This window comes from Pseudopipra pipra, chromosome 14 (genome assembly GCF_036250125.1).
Source record: "Pseudopipra pipra isolate bDixPip1 chromosome 14, bDixPip1.hap1, whole genome shotgun sequence".
In the NCBI taxonomy this organism is placed as follows: Eukaryota; Metazoa; Chordata; class Aves; order Passeriformes; family Pipridae; genus Pseudopipra; species Pseudopipra pipra.
This window is the reverse complement of record NC_087562.1, coordinates 18094103-18109382: the sequence shown is the minus strand read 5'-3', so window position 1 is coordinate 18109382 and position 15280 is coordinate 18094103. Positions and strand designations below refer to the sequence as shown.

Here is a 15280-nt window from a genome sequence, read left to right as displayed (position 1 = left end):
GAGCCCCGCTCTCGCTCCGCCACAGCCACCGACACCGCCTGTCCCCGCACGGGGGGCACCTCGGCCACCCCCCCGGGGCTCCCACCACGGGCAGCGGCCAGATAATGCCCACCTGGACCTCGCCGGGGCCGGTGGAGGGGCCGCGTTTTGGGGCGGGGCGGCTCCTCCCCGCCCTGCCGGGGGTGTGGCCGGGCGGTGCCCGGGGCAGCGGCGGCTCCGCAGGGTCGGGCTCGGCGGAGCAGCGCTCGGGCGGCAGCGGAGGCACAGCCGGGCCGGAGATGACAGAAACCCTCCCGCCCCGCGGCTGCCCGGCGGCCGAGCCGGCCGAGGACGGCTACTTTCGCAAGGTGAGCAGCGCGGCGGTGGGCTCCGCGCCCGGGGGGGGGCTCCGCGCCCGGGGGGGGGGCTCCGCGCCCGGGGGGGGCTCCGCGCCCGGGGGGGCTCCCCCCGAGGGCGCTTCGGGGCTGGCGGTCCCCGCTCCGTCGCTCACGATCTTCTTTGTCCCGGCGGAGCGTCGCGGGCTCCGTCCCTCGGCAGCGGGGAGCAGCCCTGGGGAGCAGCCCTGGGGTCGGACGGGGGAGGGAGGCGAGATGAGGACCTGACCCGGGCCGGGGACAGGGGTTGTGTCCCTGGGGGCCGTGCCCGGAGCTGGGCTCGGGCTCCTCGGGGGTGCACCTGGGGCTGTCGCGGCGCTCCTCAGGGTCCCGGGCGGCCCTTCCCTGCTCCCGAGCTGGGCGTCACCCTGAAGAACAGGAGCGCTCGGAACCTTACAAAATGAGTGAAATTCCACTTGTCGGCGTTCTTTTTGTCGCCTTTATTTTTATTTTTTTTCTGCGCTCTTCCTTGTTCTCTCCTTTTAGGAAGAAATATTTTTACAGAGAGACTCATCGGACATTGGAATGGGTTGCCCAGGGAGGTGGTGGATTCACTGTCCCTGGAGGTTTTTAAGATGAGACTGGATGTGGCACTGAGTGCCACTGTGGTCTGGTAAACACGGCGGGGTTGGATCAAGGGTTGGACTTGGTGATCTCGGAGGTCTTTTCAACCCGGTTGATTCTGTGATCCTACGATTCCTCACTACGTCTCCTCGCTCGCTCTCGAGTAAATTGCCTTTACGTACCTGTAAGAAAGTTTACTGGAGTAAGTTAACAGACTCGTTAGGAAGTTCTTAATGAACATCTGCCCTAATTACTCTTCAGACTGAGTGGGCGGCTTATGCCATAACCAGCACCCGAGTTCTTTCTGCACAACAAACAGTAATTACGGTTAAGTATCGCCTGTAACGCAGCCCTGTGGGCTCCTGTGAACTTCACCGGAGGTAAAGGGCAGTAAGTGCCGCTTTCGGAGAGCTTTGATTCAGCCTCCCCTCGCTTTAAGTTCTCAGCTCCTGTAACTTTTGTTTCAAGTCGGGGTGTACGTACACGGGGGTTTTTGTGTAGATTCTGGACCCGAGACCATGAAATGTCCGTTCCGTGAAAGGAAAAAAAAAAAAAGCTGCATACATCAGTTTGTTGAGGCTCACTTCTGCACAAAAACATCCCCACGACGCACATTAGCAACCACTTGGATTACATGGTAGGGAGGCACAGATGCTTTGCTTCGTTGGCGTCTTTACAGGCTGGTTTTTTTCCCCAAGTACTTACCAAATTCATAAGCCTGCAGGAGCTTAAGCAACAATATTGCCCTTTAGCAGAGGAACTGTTTGCGGCTGAAAAGAGCCAAGTTTTATCCGTGCCAGCCGTGCTGCAAGGAATCGGTACCACCTGGTAAATAACTAGACAGACTGAAACAAGACTTTGACCAAATTTGTCTGGGTTCTCCATTTGTGTAATCCCACTATAATACTTGGTGAATAAGTCACTTCTTTCTTAGTAGTCCATAGCAGGAAATCATGAAGTGTGGCAAAGTTGTAATTACTTAGTTTTCATAGCTGTGTTTTCTGTGCTGTGGGAAGCTCATGCTGCCTTGAGGCACGTTAGTAAAAAAGTTGACTTCATGAACTTAGATAAATCGAGTCTTCCACCTGTTTGTTTTTACTGATAAGGACTAACTGAAGCTTAGTAGCCAAGTCGTGCCTCAGGTCCTAAGAGGAGTATATCTTCTATGCTCAGACTTGCTAAAGGACTGAGTTTATTTTAAATTAAATTGTTCCATGTTACAGTTAAGGTCATTGAAACATTAGATCAGTGTAAAGCCCATTGGACAGGAATGAAGTTTTTCTTGTCCGTGAAAATACTGTAAAATCAATTTTATACCTAATCATGAACATCTTTCCCACTTTTCGTTGCTTATGTCTTAAAGCAGTAGAAAATGGATAGGAACCTGATAAAATCTGAGTGAACTAGTGTTGCAGTGAAACATTCTTCCCTCAGGTCTTTCGAGGGTTCAACCAGCTCATGAGTGTCTTTAATATAGTTACAAACTTCAGATTAGGCTAGATGCTCAAAGCCTTCTGTCCCTAAAAGTAAGCAGAAATCAGCATTCCCTGTTATACATTAGTTGTATGGTCTCAAAGGTTAGTAGAGCTTTCTTTCTGACTCAATAGTTCTAAGTGATGAGGGGGGGGGAAGAAAACCACACCAAACACCAAAAAAACCCCAACCCAAAACAATCGCACTCCTGGAAGCTGCAAACCCAAGGAGGCACTTTGGACACAATATCCCTCACGTGTCCCTGGGAATGGTGTGCTGGGTGATTTCATGTGACTGAAACTGGTGAGGGAGCTGTTAATGGGTGTCCCTGGCTCTGTCACCTTCCCCTCCCTTTTTAAATCACACCACTTTTTGTTCTCCTGAAAGGATCTGAGGGTTGTTTTACCACTTGTTGGTGTGGCATCACATCAATTTCCAGGGTTAGTCCTTGTATTTTTAGGGCAAAATACCTAACTGGCCTTTTTATTCTGTGAGCTGTGGAGCAAGGTGAAAACACTTTGCATCGATCCTGCTCACAAAAGGGCTTCCAAGCAATATTTACACAATGAGGCTGCCTTCCATGCTTTCTAAGAATAATATGCACAATGAAATTTTATAATTGAGAAAAATGGAGCAGTTCATACAGTGTCCATTTGTTTTAGACTCCTGACATTTTCTTTTGATGAATGGATTACTATGGGAAGTATGCTTAAAGTCTCTACAGTGCCCTTTTGTGTGCTGTGCTTTTTGAAGTTTTAAATACAGCATACCAGAAGGCAAGGCTCAGTATCCCCAAGATGCAGTATGTAAACCAACTTATTTACTTAATTCTTGTTTGGTGCCTTTTTTTTATGTAGGGAGTGGGCCCTGTGAAACTATGACTGGCTCTATGTAAAGGGCCAAAAATGGGGAAACAGATGCATGGTCCTGTTTCCTGCTTTGACTTCTCTTGTCACTAGAAAGTGACTCTGCCAGGTGAGTCTGAGATATGATGGGTAGCAGCTACTGCAGTCCACTTGCACCCTTTCTCAGACTTGCCCTTCCCATTCCCTTCCAGTGATGTCACAGCTGCTCTGGAGGAACTTTTTCCTCTTCCTCTTGCCCCACCTCTTTCCATTATCTCCATGGCAAAGGCCTGCAATTTATATAGGCAAAACTAAATTTTCCTTAAACTTATAAGATGTTTTGAGCTGTCTCAGATGCATGTATGGGTTTTGGTGTTTGGGTTTTTTTTTTGTTTTTAATTGTCTAATTTTAAGGAGATTACCTGTGGAACCACACAGGGTACATATAACTCAGTCACTGTTGCTCCCACTCCCTTCCCCTTACATCTCCCCTCCAAAACAACCCTCTTAAACCATTTGATCATCTGCAACCAAACTTGGGAGAAGCATTTTACTTTTAGAAGCAAAGCAGGCAACACCCAAAAATATCCTTGCTGGTATCCTGAAGAGGATATGGCAAAGTGGAAGAAGCACCTCACTTTCCATCAAAAAGAAGATGGAGCTTCTGCCTGGAACGTTTTAGTTTCTGTGAAGATAATGTACCAGGAAATTGGTTCTGCTTCTGTTGAGTTTACCTTGGCCATCCATGTGGGTAGCTTAATTCAGTGTACATTGCCAGGGCAAACTGTACCTGTGCTCTGGGACCATCAGCCTCGTACCTTGACCTCCTCTGTGTGCAGTTCCACATTCTTTCACTGTTACTGGCAGGATCAGCCATGCATGTCCTGCACATTCATCCAAGTTCTGCCCCCAGTCTTTTTTCTCTATGAAAATAATGACAAAACTAATGATGAGAGCAAAGAACCATCTGTTTTAAAAGGCATTTAGATGGGAAGGATTTTTCAACAGACCAACAGTGATTAAAGCAGATCCGTCCTTGTTGCTGCTTTGTTTATGCCAGATGCTTCTCCCACCTAAGGGGAAGTTATTCTTTAAGCCTGCCATGGGTCTGTGGATTGTTTGGCCTCTCAGACCTCTTCCTAGTTACCTTTTAGTTCCTTTAGTTACCTTTGAATTCCTGTGAGAGAAACAGCTTTCTTCTCCAAGCTGTTCTCCCCTTCTTTTTTCCTCCTTTTCCATTACAGCAACCACTCCACTTGACCAGGAAGTTTTCACTAAGTAAATATCCCTGAAACACATCAACGTCCAGAACTCGTGATATTTATAACATGGTATAAATATCAGTGATGACCTGTCAGTAGGGCTGTGCCTGCCTGGTTTTTTGCTTGGTTGGTTGGGTTTTTGGGTGGGTAGGAGCAAGGAGAGACGTCTAACAAGATTCTTTCTGCGATGTTTTCCCACCTTGGCTTACTGCTTTGTAATGCCCTACACTGACCATAAATTCTCCAATTTCCCTCATCAGTCAGGAAGTTGCAATAAATGCTAACAAAAAGCCACAGCTCGTTTTCCAAGGTTACCTTTTCTGCAGCATCTGCTGGCTCAACACGAAGCATTCTGGCTCAGTTTGGTGGTTTTGGACAGCAGTGCACTGTGCTACGTGGAGGCAGAGCAGTAGGACAGCTGGCTTAATGAAGCTTTAGACTGATCAGTCAAAGGGAGATGCTGTTTTCTTTTCTCTTCCCTTTCTTAAAGCTTTGGTTCCATCTGTGAGCCTAGATGTTTACCATGTAGCCCAAGCTGATGATTCAGAAAGACAGACTGTGTATCAGTCCCCCATGCCAGGGGAGAAGCTGAAATCAGCAATTGAGCAGCTCCACGGATGAAGCACCGGGCTGAAGATGACAGGTATGGGAAGCAGCTTGTGAATCAGCACTTCCCTCATTAACTCTCTGCCTTAACTTTTGGGGTTATTTCTGCAGGGCTTCCCCCCACTTGTGGTTAATGTATCAGTTTACCAACCTGCTGCACCTGTCCTTCTACTGTGGGTTAGCTCCTGGGGTTCTCTTTAAGTCGTTAGTAGCCAGGCAACCATCACCATTAGCATTGACACGGGAATATTTATTTGCCTGTTTGTTCTCTTTCCGCTTGTCTGGCAGGACAGAAACAATATTGCAGTGACTCATACACTTGTCATCCCGGATCCACTCATTATATACGAATTCATGAAACCTAAACCAGAAAGTAGGCCTTCATGTGAAAGGAAGAATCACCTGAAACTGGGTTAGCCCAGAGACAGATGTCTCTGATGAAATATTGATTTTAATTTCGCTTTGTGAGTGGTGTGACAAGATGGAGTGTTGTATGGGAAATAATATATCTTTGGAATTTAATACAATAATTAGTTCTTTAACTTTATATTAATCTTTGGGGCCAGGCACTTGGAAGTATAAAATACTTGTTTGTGGTACAAGTAGATTAGGCTCTGGAAGACCAGATCTTCTCCCCTTCTGGGAGAAGATAAAAAAAAAAAACAACCACAGAAAACCCACCAAACACAACAATAAAACCCTCAAATAAAACCTGTGCTTCTGAAAGATTTATAGCACACAGCTAAATTTTCAAAATTGTGGTAGTAGGAATATGCAAAAAGAAACGTTAATTATAATCCTTGAAGAAGGTAAGGAAATAACAATTTAGCAGGACTTGGGATCAGTCCTAGAAACACTGGTGTGACTCATGCTGTTTGCTGCCATTTCTGTTACAGCCACAGAAGTTCTGTGCATGAGTTCTATAGGTACATGTTTGAGTAGCTGGAGGACAGGGCCATTTGCATCCACTGACAAGCAGCACAGGTTGCTCTGGCTGCAAAGGAATGCTTTCTTTTAAGTAAGGAAGCACACCCAGTTTCAACTCTGTGTCACCTTCAGACAGTGACTCACCCTCGAAGTTCAAACCACTACTTCATAAATAATATTTATGTTAATGTCAAATACTTGCTGCTGTTACTCACTGTTTGTCAGAGTCCTGATTTTTGTGTCCATCATGACTGGATTTCTGACATTTTCTTGAAGAAGGAGCTTCCTGACCTCCAAATTAAATACAACTGTTTCTTTATTGGGGACCCATACTTTTCACAGACCCACACTGTCTTCCCTCTGTGGCAGGTAATTTCTCAAGGCCTAGAGTTTAGGAACTTGGAAAACCACAAACTTGGCTAAACCCCTCAGACTGCAGGATTTTAAGGCTCCTTCATGCAATGAAAGCTTAAACTATACTCCATTCTTGGTTATTTTTACAACTTCCTTAGTAATAACCATTCTTTTGTTGCTGTTTAATTAAGAATTTTACTGATAGAGTATAAGCCAGGGTAAAATCCAGTTTACTCTCCAGGTTTGCTTGGCTTGGCAAAGCAATAAACAGTAATTAAATGAAGCATCTAGTATCCTGTTGACAAGAAATGAAACAGCAGGTGTGGAAACCACTGGGAAGTTTGGCTTCCATTTATTGTAATGAACTGAATGTTAACATTCTTGGGATTGTCTAAATGTGAACCAGATAGAAATGCTGTCTGGAGAAGGGATCTTCTATATGGGGGAAAACAAAATTAAGCACTTGCTTGAACTTGGCTGCTAAATAACGTTTTGTTACACAGAATTTGTGCTTTACACAAGGGGATATCTTTTCCAGATTGGGTATTTCCCATGATTTTGTTGTTTTGTTTTTTTTTTCCCAGATATTTATTATTTCACTGTCCTGTATCCATCAGTTTTGTGGCAGCCTGATTACAATAAAGAATTTAAGCCTGCAAATGAACACAGACTGGCTGAGTGTCCTCATCCCCTGTGTAGGAGATGCAAAAAGCAACATTTTCCAAGAAGTGCTTGTCCTCTTAGGGCCCAGGGCTGTTCTTGCATTAAAGCTTCATACAGAGATTATTCCTGAACCTGAAATGCAGGGAAACTTCTCTGACTCTTTTTCTCTTTGCACAGAGTTTAAGATCATTGACATTTTGCACTCGTTGTTCAATAGGAGCTTGTTTGAATTCTGGGCTGGAGCTTGATCAAAGGTTCACTAAAATGAACAGCCCATTCCAGGAGCTTCATGGGCTTGGGAGTCAGGCAGTTGATCTTCCTGAAAAAATTTCCCAGAAGCAGAGCTGTAAAAAAGTATTTGAATGATGTCATCAAACATGTTTGGCACACAGGAAGGGCAGGGAGTTGTAAAAGGAAGCTGCAGCTTTACAGAAAAAATGAGAAAAAGGGCAAGGAAAGGATGTGTTTAAGAAGGATGCTTGGACTGAATGGTTAAGAAATAAGTGGAAGAAAATAGCTGTGCAGGAATATGGAGATGACGGGCCTGAGATGAGAATTGAGTATTCAAAATGAATCCTAAGAGCAAGAGGAAATAATTGGTGAGGTTCAAATGAAAAATGGCATGGATGGAATGGAAGGAAATAAGGATTTGAATACCAGTAGGTATTCCCAGAAAAAGGAACAGACTGAGAGCAGAAAGCAACTTGTGTCTATAAGACCATGTGTACACTAAAGTGTGCCTTGGTTATGTCTCTGTGTATAAAGGCATGTAAAGGAGCACAAAGTATTTGGTAAAGGACTGCTTTTAATCTGAGATGAAGGAGTTTGCTCCCTGTGTGTGTCCCCACCAGTAAGAAGTTCATCTGCCCTGTGTTGTGCTCGCTGGGAGTGGTTTCTCAACAAAGAGAGGATCCATTGCACTCCCAAGTGTGGGCTTTGCTGCAAGTGGTACTTCAATGCAGAAACATTTCTGCAATATCAGTAATTTAATGTGGTGTGGTTTTCTCAGGTTGTCTGTCAAATGGTGCTTTTGAAGATGTTTGCACAAGCTTCCTGTCATTTTACCTATTTACTACTGGCTTTTCAAACTAGTGATTTAAAATTAACAGTATTGGGCTGTGTGCTTTCTCAGTCCAACTAGTGTAATCTGGTTTGATCAGCTCATTTCTCTATTGTCAGGTCAATTTGCTTTCACTTGACAACCCAAATAACTGAACTTCAAGTAGATGATCAGAATTTCTTGTCCTATTTAAATGCTTGCTTTTGCTGTGCTCATATATCAATGCTTGGCCACTCATAGTTAGAGCTTGTCGAGAGATTTTTAAAGGCTCATATCAAAATTATGTTTTTCTAATCAAAAATAAGAGTGAGATGTTCAAAATAGTGCATAATTAGTGGCTGGAGTAGTTGAGACAAGACTTGTGTTGAGAGATCTGAGCCTCCTCCTTGCGTAAGACACAATCAATAGGACTGATAAGCTTTGTAATGACATCGGGTGAGGCCACATTCGTTATTTAAGGGTAAGGCTTTAAAGCTGAGTGGTTATAAAACCAATGAAAAGCAAATAATTGCTTCAGAATTAGTAGTTAAGGCTGCAGGGATGTGCTGGCTGTCTCTTTTTTAAGAGCGGTGGCGGGGGCAAAGAATAAAAGTGTGGAAGGGAAACTTCTCGCCTGTTTAAAAAGGTGTTAAATTTGTGTTTCCCTTACAAAAAAGGGCAACCGTGCAGTCCTATTCATCTGTAAGAGTTTTAGCTTATCAGTGCTCACCAGAATACAATGGTTCAGTCCTGCTCAAACACAGGTTTCAGTAGTTTGAGTCTTGTGTGAGTTGTGCACATATACCAGAGCATTCTTGGGAATTCTGGATTTCACACTTCTTAAGGGCTTAATTTCACGAATGTCTGAAGGTAAAATCATCATCTCACCCTGTCAAGCTCTATTTTCCTAAGTTTCAGATGGAAGGAGGGGTAGGAGTTGTACCGAAGGTCTGAGCACCAGAAGGAAAGGGCAGAGATCCTTTGAAAGGTTCTTAAAACTGTGAGCAGTGGTGCCACCAAAGCCTGATTTTGACAGAGTTGTGTTTCAAGCCTGCATATATCCCAGGATGGAACTCAGATCTTTTGCAAGGGTTAAGCAGAAGTTTTGATGGGAGTTCCTACCTTGCCAGGTACTACTTTTTTATGAGCATCTGTAGGATGCTTAATAATATTCTGTCAAATTGGGTTGTATTTGCAAAATACCTTGAAAATCTTTTTAGGGGAGAACAGACTGTCTCACACCTGTATTTAAGCTTTAAAACAAATATTTTCTGTCTGGATTTAAACGTTAAATACTGTGGTCGTGCTGTCTCTTTTCTTTCTAATGACCAAGTCTGAGAAGAAACACTGTCATTGATGTAATTGTAGTTAATTTATATTCAAACAGAGCCCATGCCACTAACGTTCCTTTAAATTCACTGTTACTTCCTCTGAAGTGTCTTCCAACAGCAACAAAAAAACTTGTTTTCTTAATTGCAGGGATGCAATCCTCTTGCTGAGACTGGACGAAGCAAACTGCAAAATCAAAGAGCTGTCCTGAACCAGCAGATCTTAAGAGCAGTCAGAATGAGAGCTGGTGCTGAAAATCTGTTAAGGTAAATGGCATGGCTTGCTAATTCTCTTCTGAGATACGCTTTTTAAAAAAAATTTCTTTTAATTTTGTAAAGGTCTCTTAGCAGTTTCTTTCTCCCGGTCTGCCTAACACGCTGCATCAATCGCTGCTGGATGCCTTGTGAATTGCCCTGAAGTTTTTTCAAGCTGAAGCTCTACGGGGTCTTTACCTGCTCTCAAGTTCTCTTTCAGCGCTGCTTTGTTGTAGTAAACAGCTCGATGTTACACTGCCTTAGGTGGCTCTCTTTGTTCAGCTTTATTGCTGGTGATGGTGGCCAGGGAACCTCGCTGAATGTTGTCCTGGCTGGGCTTGGCAAAGGAAGATCTGGGAAGGGCTCTGCCCACGTTTGTTACAGGCAGGCTGGTGGCTGAAAAGGCCAATACGACATAGACACCTCTGGTTGCAAAAGGCACAGCAGAAAGACTCCTTAGGTGGTAAATTCTGCAAGACACGATTCTTTCTGTGTTGTCTTTTCTCCTCCAGGGTGATCCTGCTGCATTCTCAAAGGAGACAGCAGCGTTAGAGATGGGGTGTCTGCAGACCTCCCCACTGGAGGCCAGAGCAGACCAGTTATGGTGATCAATATGGCCAAGGCTGAGATGTTGTTTCAGGCAGTCCTTGTATCTCCTCTTTGGGGCTCCTCTCTTGCTGGTGGCAAGTTCCCCATAAAGCAGGATCTTAGGGAGGGGGTGGTTGGTCCTTCATCCTGGAGACGTGCCCTGCCCAACACAGCTGTGTTCTCAGCAACATGGCCTCAATGCTTGTGACTGCTGCTCATTCTAGAACAGACACATAGTCTGTTCTATTAGTCACAAAATCTGACCAGTGGATGTTTAGGATTGTACAGAGGCAGCGTTGATGGAACCGTTCTGGGAGTCGTAGGTGGTGAATGTTGGAATGAGTCCTTTTACCCCTCAAATCAAAGCAAACCCTGTGCGGTTGCCTTCTCCAAGATGCTTTAGCTCTGTGCCCCACAGTGGAAAGGACCATCAGTTGCCTCCTTTATTCCATGTAGTGATGGCACAGGAGTAGCAGGGTAGCACAAATGTACTTTGGGGTTACACTTGCCACCAAATTCTCCTGAAGTTGGAGGGAACCGGAAGAGCTTCTGCTCTTCATCTACTGTATTTTGTCCACTAATTTTTTTTTTAAGGACATGGTTCCTTGTTTGGGTGTCCCCACAGGAATAGCCTTGTGTTGGCCCTGTTTTAAGGCTGTTACAACCCTTGATTAATTGCTTAGCAAACAGTGCTGTGGCTTTCCAACAGCCAGTCCATCCCCCTGGTGCACAGAAGAACTGGAAATTTTCTCAATTCTCATCTGCAATAGTCTCCTGTAGAGTCTGTTTCTCTGCAACTGGAGCAACAATGGTTCTTCAAGAACCAAATCTAGGAAGTATACTTAAAGAAGTGAAAATGCTTGGATAAATTCAGTTTGCTTAAACCTGCTGTAATTGATAGGTTGCCCTTTGCTTGTCACCTCCCTTTATGTCCACTCTTGCACGAGAGGGGTCAGGTTGAAAATTTAGGTAGTTTTAGCCTCTGACTGACTTAATTTTGTTTTGTTTTTCTGGTAGTTGATTCAGGAGTAAGACTTAGAGTCTTTTGCTACCTTTTGTTTGTTTAGCAAAATTATTTTCTGAAACTGAGCACTGTTCACTCAGCTCATGGTTTTGCTTGTCAGCTCAGGAGAGGAGTGTTTTGTAAGGGCTGAGGAGATGAGCAGTGTCTAAAGTGACACTGGGAACATTCAACTTAAAGCTGTCCTAAAGTTCAGCTTCTGATGCCAATATTAACTGCTGAAATACTGAAGTTGCTGTTCACAAGAGTGGGAACTAAGCCTACTTAAGGAAAGAGGATCAGATTTATTCCTTAAGTTTTTAGAAATCTAAAGTGAATTTACATCTGTTGGACTATTAAAACTTGCTAGTTCTTTGAAAGAAGGGATTTTAAAAATAGATAGTTCACATGCCTAGATGTATTTACAGTCTCCTAAGGAAAAACATCAACAAGCTTTAGGTTTTCAGACTCTATTTGAATTTCATCAGGTTCTAAAAGGAAAAAACAATTGCTGTCCACAAGGAACCTTCTGCAGTAGGACTTGGGAAAAAGCTGGAAATGCAGTTTTCTTTACTTTTGGCTGAAAGTAAATGCTAGGCTTGAGGCAAATGATCCATGTAGTGCAAAGGCTTTTGTTTTTAGAATTTCTGGAAGTCTCCCACTCCTTTTCGTTGTCTTTTGTTCTGGAAAATCTGAGTTAAAATTGAATTCAGAGTAGAGTTATGTGGATCTCAAGGATATCACGTTGCCCCTGTTGCTGCCTTTTGCTGGTTGTCATTACAAAGAATGTCTACAGTGCAAAAAAACCCTTAAAAAGGTAATCAAAGGAACTCTAAATTGACATAGATGTTACAGCAAGAGAGCCAACAGAGAAGGTGACCTGGAGGGAGCATTGGGGTTTCTGAAAAAGGTGTTGGAATCCCTCCTGTGGAGGGTGGTAAACCAGACTAAACACAGAGCCTTAATATGCCATGATTAAAATGCTTGTAGCATCAAGGCTTGCCCATTTATTTATTGTTTTATTTATTATATATTATTTATTATGAGTTTATATTTATTATTTATTAGTGCTGCCTTTACTGAGGAAGATCCATTCCACCCTGTGTTTGTGTCAAGTTTGTCTTATTATGGTAATAAATGTTAACGTTGCTTAATTTAAGCAATCCAAGTTATTCATTAAAGTACAACATAGAAAATTCACAGATAATTAATTTATAATAAGAAGTGCAAACTTAGAATTTTGGCCTTGGAATAACTAGTTCTTCACCAAGGTGTCCATAAAACTGGAGGACTGTTCCAAGTACAGCCTAGATTTATGACATAGTTGTTCCTAAATATTTATGAAGGTGAATTTTGTCTTAAAATAAAGATAAATGCAAAATGCTGCAAATTTAAAATAAATTTTATTATTGTCTAGGATTTGGACTCAAAGGGTATAATATCTGTATCTGTGGGTACAGATCAAGACCTTTTATCTTAAACTCATATCTGTGGTTATGGATACAGATGGTTTAAGTCTCTTGGAAAGAGCAATGTTCTCATAAATTCTCTATATGGAGAATCAGGTTAGAAATTGTGATATGAATACACAGAAAAGCTCGGGGGGGCTAGATACTGCCATCCACCATGCCAGCAGTTCAAAATGTTGGGATTTAAATACACAAATGGCAAAGGAAACAAGAAACAAAAAATCATTTACATGCAACAAAATGAAATTATAGAGAAAGTTGTCTTGTATTAAAAAGAAATATCTTTCTACCAGTAGATCTTTCTGTAGTAACTGTTCTTTTATTCTTAAGATCAGAAATCTCAACAGATCTTGATTCAATTTATAAAGTGGGGAAGTATCTTTGAAAAAAATGTCTCCTGACCTTCACCCTCCTGTCTACTTTTAGGAAAAAAAAAAAATCACATAGTCTGAAAATAGGATAGTGATTCTGTTTAATGCTTTAGTTTTGTTGATTAATGCATCTGAAAAGAAGCCTGACCCTTAATCAAACCCCCAAAAAATTAGCATTTAGCAAACCTTCTGTGGCATGTGCAGTTATCTGGAAACTATCCCAGGCACTCTCTTGACAGAAAATAAAATCTGAAACGTGAGGTCTTGTATCATCTCGTAAAGGGGATAAAAAAAAAATCTTAAAAATGTTGAGAATGCTGGCAAGGGGTCAGCCGAGCTTGTGGGGAAACCTCTTCCCCAGCACTAAAAAAATGATGTGTCTCTTTCTGCAGAGCAACCACCAACAACAAAGTACGGGAGCAGGTACTGCTGGAACTGAGCTTTGTCAACTCAGACCTGCAGATCCTAAAGGAGGAATTGGAAGGACTTAATATCTCAGTCGAAGTTTATCAAAATGCAGAGTAAGTATAAAGCCAAGTTACTCAATTATTAACAGATCTTCTGTTTACCCTTGGAAACAAAACTGTTTCTAGGGGAGCGTGAATGTTGGACAAGAACCACGTGAGAGAACAGGGAGCTCGATAGGAAGAGAACATATCTGATGGGAGATTTGTTGACTAAGGGTTAGTCTGCATATTTGCCTTTCACTTGGGCAAGGAATGTTCCACCAATCCTTAGATATGGAGCTCCTTTGAAGAGGGGAGAGCTGAAGGCTCTTGGGGCTGTACTTGGGAACATGGCACTGAGCAGAATTCCCAGTGCTGGAATGGCTCCCTGGCTCAGTGCAGGGTGAGCAAACCTGGGGATATGATAGTCTCTCTTCTCCAGTGTGGTGCATACAACAGCCCTCTCTTCAGAACAGAAGTACAGCACTGGTTTGTTGTTCAGAGCAGACCAGGTAATGTTTAATGTGTGCCCTTCAGTGACAAATTGACAAATTTGGTAGTTGAAAGCAGAGAAATTTTAAGTAGATGAAACTGGATTTTTCCAAGGTTCCACTGAATTTTTTAAATTGCAATGGATTCCTCAAAGATAAGACTTCCAAGTATTCATTGCCTGCATGCTGCAGGTCTGGGTCCCTCTTGGCACTGTCCTCAGTTAGGTGTTAACTTCCAGGTGGATTACAAGGAATTCTTAATGTAGAGGGGCTGATAAAGCACATTTCCAGTGGGGCAGCTTTCAACTGAATGCTGGCTTGATGAAAAATATCTATGTTTAGTTTTTCTCAGAAAGAAACCTGTGCTAAAGTTCCTGCCTTCCACCTCCATGGCAAACTTTGACAACTATTCGATGCAAAAATGTTATGTTTCGGGTTTTTTATTTGATTTTTTTGTTTGTTTGCTTGCTTTTTTGTGTATGTTTTTTGGGGATCTTTGTGTGTGTGGTTTTTGGGGTCTTTGTGTGTGTGTTTTTGGGGGTCTTTGTGTGTGTGTTTTTGGGGGTCTTTGTGTGTGTGTTTTTGGGGGTCTTTGTGTGTTTTTGGGGGTCTTTGTGTGTTTTTGGGGGTCTTTGTGCGTGTGTTTTTGGGGGTCTTTGTGCGTGTGTTTTTGGGGGTCTTTGTGAGTGTGTTTTTGGGGGTCTTTGTGAGTGTGTTTTTGGGGGTCTTTGTGCGTGTGTTTTTTTTTGTGTGTGTGGTTGTTGTTTTTTTTTTTTGTTGTTTTTTTTTTTTTTTTTTGTTTGGTTTTCTTTTTGTTCAAGACTGTACTGGTGTTCATAGATGCCTCTGAGCACAGAGAGCACTATGAAAGTTATGGCTGTGGAAATGAGAGCAGGACTCCACAAGTACTATTTCTTCTTCTAGCTAAGGAATATTAAAAACACTTGGATTCTCAGTGCAGGGTGAGCAGTAGGTCAGACCCCAAGGCAGGCACAATCCTTGAGGCTGGACAGCAATATGCTTATTATTCTCTCCTAATCCTGCTTCCCCAGTCTGTTTTGAAGGTATTTTACCTCTCTGATGTTGTTCAGTCTAAGCCTTAAATGCTTTTTATGTTTCAAAAGCTGAAGTAATTCACTTATCTGTAGCTGTTCTGCAGCCTCTAAGAGCAAACAGTTATTAATAGCTGTTCTCTGAGTGTTGTGCCTGCAGTCGTTAAGGTGAG

At 43.0% G+C, this 15280-nt stretch overlaps 1 protein-coding gene across 1 annotated transcript in view; it reads left to right on the top strand.

Annotated features, from left to right (window-relative positions):
- The window catches only part of RHPN2 (rhophilin Rho GTPase binding protein 2), a 29827-nt gene continuing 14547 nt past the window's right edge, over positions 1-15280 (top strand). The window contains exons 1-3 of the mRNA XM_064671280.1: positions 1-347; positions 9587-9702; positions 13511-13639. Coding sequence (XP_064527350.1) covers positions 105-347; positions 9587-9702; positions 13511-13639 — 488 coding nt within the window. The 5' untranslated portion in view covers positions 1-104. The remainder of the gene's footprint in view (positions 348-9586; positions 9703-13510; positions 13640-15280) is intronic.